Below are 7,539 nucleotides of genomic sequence, written 5' to 3'. Positions count from 1 at the left end.
CTCATTGCTCCAATTGTCCAACATCTATCACAACGCACCTACTCCTGATTGATATGCAGAGAGAGGAGAAGAGACAAAAATGAAAAATCAGAAAACCTAGAAATGCTAGTGTACACTGACTGAATCTTAGAGAACTCCCATACATGTCGCTCAAAGCTTTCGTGTAACCGTAAACAATAAGCTAGCTAGTACTAGCGAGTAATTAGCCATTTTAGAGCTAATTTAATCCAAAGATGAATCATGAATGTAACTGAGTCGACAAATGCATTTTAGGGCGTGTTTGGTTTTCAGCCCAAACACGCCACGCCTAACCGTGGCAGCCATAGAAAAAAGCTGCCGTTTGGTTTTCGTCTAAGGTTAGTCTGCCACGGCAATTTATCTTGTCACTTTGCTCTTCATGTTTGTCATCTAGTGTGTGGCAGGCTGTGGCGGGAGTGTGGCGGAGCTTTTGGCCGCCGCGGCTGTGGCGAGCGTGGGTGTGGCGTGGCTAAGTCTGGTCTCAAACTAAACATCCCCTTACTCTTTTAAAAAGATGCTCATAACTAGACCATGCATCCAAATCTACAATTAGACAAAAAAAAATCTATGTTGTAAGTGACAAAACCATAGGGGTCCACCTTATTTAAGTCCTAGACTTAGCACGGATTTTATTGATTTAACAACAGTAACACTATGTCCATCGATAACAAAATGCTTAGGGAGGGAGATTTTGTCAATCTCAAAATATGCATTCTCGTTGGGTGAGTATATGTGGACACGTGGTGCTAAGAGTCTAACTATACATCTTTGTTCGTATGGAAATGCTCGTAGGAAATGAGGTTTGGCTTTCGCCGTGCAATTGTACAAAAGCGGGCCAAAGGAGGGTTGGGTCCAAGTTTGACCGCACCAGGAGTTCGGCACGAGCAAGCAAACAAAAACAAAGAATCATCCCATCACCCGAAACGAAATTCCAAATCTGCCCCCGTCCCAAGAATTTCGCCGTAATCCTGCAAGCAACCCGGGCTTCTCGTGCGCTTCCGCCCAATTTTCCGGCTAATCGCCGTCAGACAGCGGCAAGCAGGTCCAAGTTTCTGTCCGGCCAGATAGCACAGCTTGCTCCTTGCTTTGGCTTGCACTCGCTTACTTGAGCCCACGACGACCAGTGTTCTTCTACTAGCTCCCTCCCTCTATCCCCGTTTCCAGCTCTCCGACTGCGACGAGAGGAAATTCCTCTTCTTTCCCGCCTATGAAATGCTCCCTTCTTGATGCGGTTTGCGGCCGGGAGGAAGCTGTTGAGCCCAGCGAGGTTGGTTTCAAAGGCTCATGTCTCTGCTGTGCTCTCCCTCCCAAAGATTCTTGGCTTTCCGCCCCTTCTTTTTTCTTTAAGAGATGAAATGAAACTGATCCATTTGGGGGACTATTCCCTGCAAATTTGCATCGGATTGGTCAAGGTTCGGTATGTGAGTTTTTGATTTTTGAAAAGAATTTGGTTCCTTTTTCTTGCAGGCGCACTCGAGTCCGTTCGGGATTAATCCCCTTCCGATGTGAGGTCGCCCTGGGCGCCAATCGGTCCTCTTCTTCCCCAGCCATTTCGACACCTAGAAGAAAACGCATCCATGGGCGCCGCTCGCACGGCGGCGCCGGTCGCTGTGCTCCTGCTGCAACTTCTGCTTCACCTGATGGGAGCAGCTGGTGCTGATGCTGAGGCCGACGACGAGGCCGCGGCGCTGCTCGCGTTCAAGCGCGCGTCCGTGGCCAACGACCCGCACGGCGCGCTCGCGGGCTGGCGCGAGGCCAACTCCACCTCCGCCTCCGGCTCGCCGTGCGCGTGGGCCGGCGTCTCGTGCGCGGACGGCCGCGTCCGCGCGCTCAACCTCAGCGGCATGTCCCTCGACGGCCGGCTCAGGCTAGACGCGCTGCGCGCGCTCCCGGCGCTCCAGAGCCTCGACCTCCGCCGGAACGCATTCCACGGCAATCTCGCCGCCCACCACACCGCGCAGCCGCCGCGGACACCGTCGCCGTGCGCGCTGTTGCACGTGGACCTGTCGTCGAACGCCTTGAACGGGACGTTGCCCCGGGCGTTCTTGAAGTCCTGCGCCGACCTGCAGTCCCTGAATTTGTCCGGGAACAACCTTACCGGCGGAGGCTTCCCGTTCCCACCGTCGCTGAGCACCCTAGACATGTCCAGGAACATACTTTCAGACGCCGGCTTGCTCAACTACTCCCTGACCGCCTGCCATGGTATTCAGTACCTCAATCTCTCGGCCAACCAGTTCGCCGGAGGCCTGCTGGAGTTTGCACAGTGCAGCCAAGTTTCTATTCTTGATTTGTCAGGGAACATTATGTCCGGCACCCTCCCTGGCGGGCTTTTGACCACGGCGCCAGCAAATTTGACACACTTGAGCATTGCTGGGAATAACATCTCTGGGGACATCTCCAGGTTTAATTTTGGTGGTTGCGCAAACCTCACAGTGCTCAATTGGTCATACAATAGATTGAGTGGCATGGGGTTGCCACTGACTCTTGGTAACTGCCACCACTTGGAGACACTTGACATATCTGGGAACAAGCTTCTTTCTGGTAAAATACCAGTGTTTTTGGGAGGCTTCCAACAATTGAAGCAACTTGCACTGGCTGGGAACAACTTCAGTGGGGAAATTCCGGATGAGCTGAGCCTCCTGTGCGGAACGCTGGTGGAACTAGACTTATCAAGCAACCAACTGACAGGCAGTTTGCCTGCTAGCTTCTCAAAATGCAGATCACTTAAGCTGCTTGACCTTGGCAACAACCAGCTTTCTGGGGACTTTGTGGTTACTGTCATCAGCAAAATCTCCTCCCTACGCGTGCTGCGGCTGCCATTCAACAACATCACAGGGACAAATCCACTGCCCACACTAGCAGCTGAGTGTCCTTTACTTGAAGTTATTGATCTTGGGTCTAATGTGCTCGACGGGGAGATCATGCCAAACTTGTGCTCATCATTGCCATCACTACGAAAGCTCATCCTCCCGAACAATTACCTCAATGGAACTGTGCCACCATCACTCAGCAATTGCAGCAATCTAGAGTCAATCGACCTCAGTTTCAATCTGTTACACGGTCAGATCCCAGTAGAAGTATTATTCCTTCCTAAGCTTATTGATCTGGTCATGTGGGCAAACAATCTTTCTGGTGAAATACCAGACAAACTATGCTCCAATAGCACTACTCTGGAGACATTGGTGATAAGTTACAACAGCTTCACTGGAGGCATCCCTCCATCCATTACCAGATGTGTGAATCTCATATGGGTATCACTTGCTGGCAACAATCTGACTGGGAGTGTGCCCTCAGGCTTTGGCAACCTCCAGAAGCTTTCCATTCTACAGCTGAACAAGAATTCTCTCTCTGGCCAGGTGCCAGCAGAATTGGGCAGCTGCAGCAACCTCATCTGGCTTGATCTCAACAGCAATAAGTTCTCTGGTGCAATACCACCGCAGTTAGCAGCACAGGCAGGACTTATCACTGGAGGTATTGTTTCTGGCAAGCAGTTTGCATTCCTCAGGAATGAAGCTGGCAACATCTGCCCTGGTGCTGGAGTACTGTTCGAGTTCCTTGACATCCGTCCAGAGCGACTGGCCCAGTTCCCAGCTGTTCACTCATGTGCCGCCACAAGGATATACACCGGAATGACAGTATACACGTTCAATAAAAATGGAAGCATGATCTTCCTTGATTTCTCGTACAACAGCCTTACAGGTACAATTCCGGCAAGCTTGGGGACCATGACATATCTTAAAGTCCTTAACTTGGGACATAATGATCTTACCGGTGCAATTCCAGATGCATTCACGGGGCTAAAGATGATTGGTGCACTTGACCTCTCACACAATCACCTAACCGGTGTCATCCCCACAGGATTTGGGTTTTTAAATTTCCTTGATGACTTTGATGTCTCTAACAACAACCTTACTGGAGAAATCCCGACATCTGGACAGATCATAACATTTCCAGCATCCCGCTTTGAAAACAACTCTGGTCTCTGTGGCATTCCCTTGAGTCCTTGCATGCATAATGCCAGCACAGGAGATAGTTCCCAGCATTCCCCAAATAGGCGGAGAAAATTTCTCGAAGAATTTGTGCTCCTTGCTGTGGCACTCTTAGTGCTCATAATGGCCACCCTAGTGGTCACTCTATACAAGCTCAGGAGGCCCCGTGAAAGCAAAACTGAAGAGATTCAAACTGGGTATAGCGGCAGCCTCCCATCATCCACCAGTATAAGCTGGAAGATTTCTAGTTCCCGTGAGCCACTAAGCATCAATCTGGCGGTATTTGAGAATCCATTGAGGAAGCTGACATATTCCCACCTACATGAGGCCACCAATGGCTTCAGTTCAGAGGCTCGTATTGGCACAGGAGGATTTGGTGAGGTTTATAAGGCTAAGCTCAAGGATGGTAGTGTTGTGGCTGTCAAGAAGCTGATGTATTTTACAGGCCAGGGTGACCGGGAGTTCACTGCAGAGATGGAAACAATTGGCAAGATCAAACATCGCAACCTTGTGCCATTGCTAGGCTACTGCAAAATTGGTGATGAGCGTCTCCTTGTGTATGAGTATATGAAGAATGGTAGCTTGGATGTCATGCTCCATGAGAAGGCTAAAATTGATGTGAATTTTGATTGGACAGCAAGGAAAAACATTGCAGTCGGTTCAGCAAGAGGACTAGCATTCCTCCACCACAGTTGCGTCCCACACATCATACACCGGGACATGAAGTCGAGCAACGTGCTACTTGATGATAACCTTGATGCCTATGTATCAGATTTTGGGATGGCACGGCTTGTGAATGCACTTGACTCGCATCTGACTGTGAGCAAGCTCTTAGGAACACCTGGATATGTAGCACCTGAATACTTCCAGTCTATTATCTGCACAACCAAGGGTGACGTATACAGCTATGGTGTTGTGCTCTTGGAGCTTCTCTCAGGGAAGAAACCAATCGACCCAACAGAATTTGGTGACAGTAACCTTGTTGACTGGGCAAAGCAGATGGTTAAGGAGGACCGATGCAACGAGATATTTGATCCTATATTGACTGATACAAAATCCTGTGAATTGGAATTGTATCAGTATCTGAAGATTGCTTGCCAGTGCTTGGATGATCAGCCTAACCGCAGACCTACCATGATTCAGGTTATGGCAATGTTCAAAGAGTTACAGATTGACTCAGACCACAACTTCTTGGATGGCTTCTCAACCAATTCGGAAAATATAGAGGAATCATCTGAGAAATCAGTGTAAATATTATTGATTCCAAGAGATTTTGATTCACTAGATTGATATATTGGCTTAGTCACTTAAACTCACGTTAACAGAAAAGAATGTAGCTACTGTGGAAGGAAAAATTTGTAATTTTGTTCAGTCAGTGTGCATAATACACGACAGCTTGAACAGTGACATGATTATAGAGTTCTTTCACAAGGACACCAGTTTGGTAGAAGAGATGGTATACAAATCTTCAAGCTCAGTTCCTTTCCTTGTACATCTGTCTTCCTTGCTGAGAAAGTAAACAGTACAATTTTTCCAGTTATATGTGTTCTTCATGATTACCTTTCAGTAAATTTTCTGAAAATAGTTTTGTCATTCTCAATAATTGTTACCTTCACAAGAACTGAGCAGCTGAAAGTATATATATCATTTGCCTGATGTACTAACTTGCTGTAGAACCTTCCTCAAAAAACGTCTTGTAGCACTAGTTCCTGGGATCAGATTCTCGATTATGAACGGAAGCTGCTGGCAAAATAAGCAACAGAAGAAACAAGATGCAGTTATGTATTTTGGTAACAATTGATTCATTCTCCTTATCTATTTCCCTGTTGTGCAGGAGTTGAATTTGTTCCGTTTGATCATTGGAACAAACATACAGTTAGATTTCAGAATTTGTCACTTAGAGCATCCTCAAAGGCTATAGAGGTAAGTTATATGACGTACGCATTCTTTCTTTGTGACTTCTGCTTATTGTTAATTGTACTTTTTTCATGCTTTTCAGACGTGTGACAAATAAATTCTATTTGCTGAAGATCTTTTGATGCTCGTTCATACCTGGCTCTCCCCTATTTTCCTCAAAGGTGAAGCATCTTTCTTCTCCGAAATTCTTTGCTTTTTGGCTTTCAAAAGATGGATGTTCTTCATGCTGAAACCGAGTCCAATAATGTGTGTCACACGTAGTCAAAGATTAGCTGAAAGCCGCACGCTTTTGAACCCTGCATCATAGATGCTCACATAGCCTTTATCTGATGACAAACCAGGACTACTTGGTAATCAGGGAGCACCATAATATCCCAAATTGTGCATTTCCTTTCCATGTTTACATTACTCCGAAAGAAAATAGCAAAGTTGCTAGCCATACGTTTCCCAGCAAATACTGAAACTTATGAACTCATCAGGCTAATTATCCTCTTTTTTTTTCAAGCAGGGTGTTCAAATGTCACTTTCATAGCAGCTCGCATTTTTCATATAAAAGGATTTGGTGTTAGGTCAGCTAAGATACGTTCCTTGACATGCCGTTCTTCGCACGCGCATGCAGATATGTGACATCCATCAGGATTGGATTAGGTTGGATCTCATCATAAACAAGTGACGAATTGGTTGATGGCGCGAGTTGTTGGTCAAGCACGGCATTGATCCTACACTCCCTGATGCCGGAGACGGATGTGTGCACGCTGAATAGCTAGGTGGCACCAATTAGGTATGAGTAGGGATGTAAATGGTATGTATTTTTTCTGACCGACTGTCCGACTGAGAGGGGCAGATACTAATTTGGATAGTTTTTCTCGGATATCCGGGTACTGTTTTGACATCGGATATTTAAATCGGATATCAGATTTGGATAATATGCCTAATATCCAACATTGGTTACAAAACTAGTTGATCAATTGTCTACAATCCTATTGCTTAGGATATCTCTGAGCAGGCTCGGTGGCTCAACACCGACATAATCCACTAAAGATATCCAAGTAGTTTAGTGAAGACTGGTCAGAAGGTCAAGGGGCTTCTCGCAAATCAAGCTTGCTCCAAATTCCCATGCAAAACTGTACAAATATACAAAGTTTCGTGGTACGAGTTACACATGGTTGGAAAGATAATTACGTCTACTTTTTAACGCAATAAACCTCATGTCATTTGAACTTCCCAATAAGGAGGAATGGCAGATTTAGTGGAGACTGCACAGAAGCCCAACAGTCATGCGAGGCTCTTCGGGATTTCAGTTTATGGTGACCTTTGAGTTAACAAAACTCCAGAAACTCCAAGGTCCTTTTAAACTTAATTAAGAGGGTTGTGTCAGACCCGGGGCAGTGGGACTGCTTACAGGCGTGGAATGTTCGAGAATAAGGGATTGCGCATGACATATACCTTATCCTATTATAGCTACTCGTACAAAAGTAGACTAGTCGAATAGAAGGAAACTACCCGATAGACATTGAGAATGACTACTTGTATAGTATTCGACTAGAATTTCCATGTAACCCTATCCCCCAGACTATATAAGAGCGGGCAGGGACCCCTCGAAACATCAACTAAT

At 46.5% G+C, this 7,539-nt stretch overlaps 1 protein-coding gene across 5 annotated transcripts; it reads left to right on the top strand.

Moving 5' to 3' along the window:
* The first annotated feature begins 947 nt into the window (after positions 1-947).
* Positions 948-6,881, top strand: LOC120678450 (brassinosteroid LRR receptor kinase BRL3-like). 5 transcript variants are annotated; one of them, XM_039959640.1, is made up of 5 exons: positions 948-1,285; positions 1,486-5,463; positions 5,842-5,930; positions 6,007-6,085; positions 6,544-6,881. In XM_039959640.1, exon 2 carries the CDS (start codon positions 1,596-1,598, stop codon positions 5,256-5,258), a length of 3,663 nt encoding a protein of 1,220 aa, XP_039815574.1. In that variant the 5' UTR covers positions 948-1,285; positions 1,486-1,595; the 3' UTR covers positions 5,259-5,463; positions 5,842-5,930; positions 6,007-6,085; positions 6,544-6,881. The 5 variants fall into 5 exon arrangements, with proteins under 5 accessions (XP_039815574.1, XP_039815571.1, XP_039815572.1 ...); XM_039959637.1 differs by having other exon boundaries at positions 6,433-6,852; XM_039959638.1 differs by having other exon boundaries at positions 1,486-5,543; positions 6,433-6,852.
* The last annotated feature ends 658 nt before the right edge of the window (positions 6,882-7,539 follow it).

Source organism: Panicum virgatum, chromosome 6N (assembly GCF_016808335.1).
Source record: "Panicum virgatum strain AP13 chromosome 6N, P.virgatum_v5, whole genome shotgun sequence".
In the NCBI taxonomy this organism is placed as follows: domain Eukaryota; kingdom Viridiplantae; phylum Streptophyta; class Magnoliopsida; order Poales; family Poaceae; genus Panicum; species Panicum virgatum.
The sequence above is the reverse complement of the archived record's forward strand: the minus strand, read 5'-3'. Positions and strand labels throughout refer to the sequence as shown.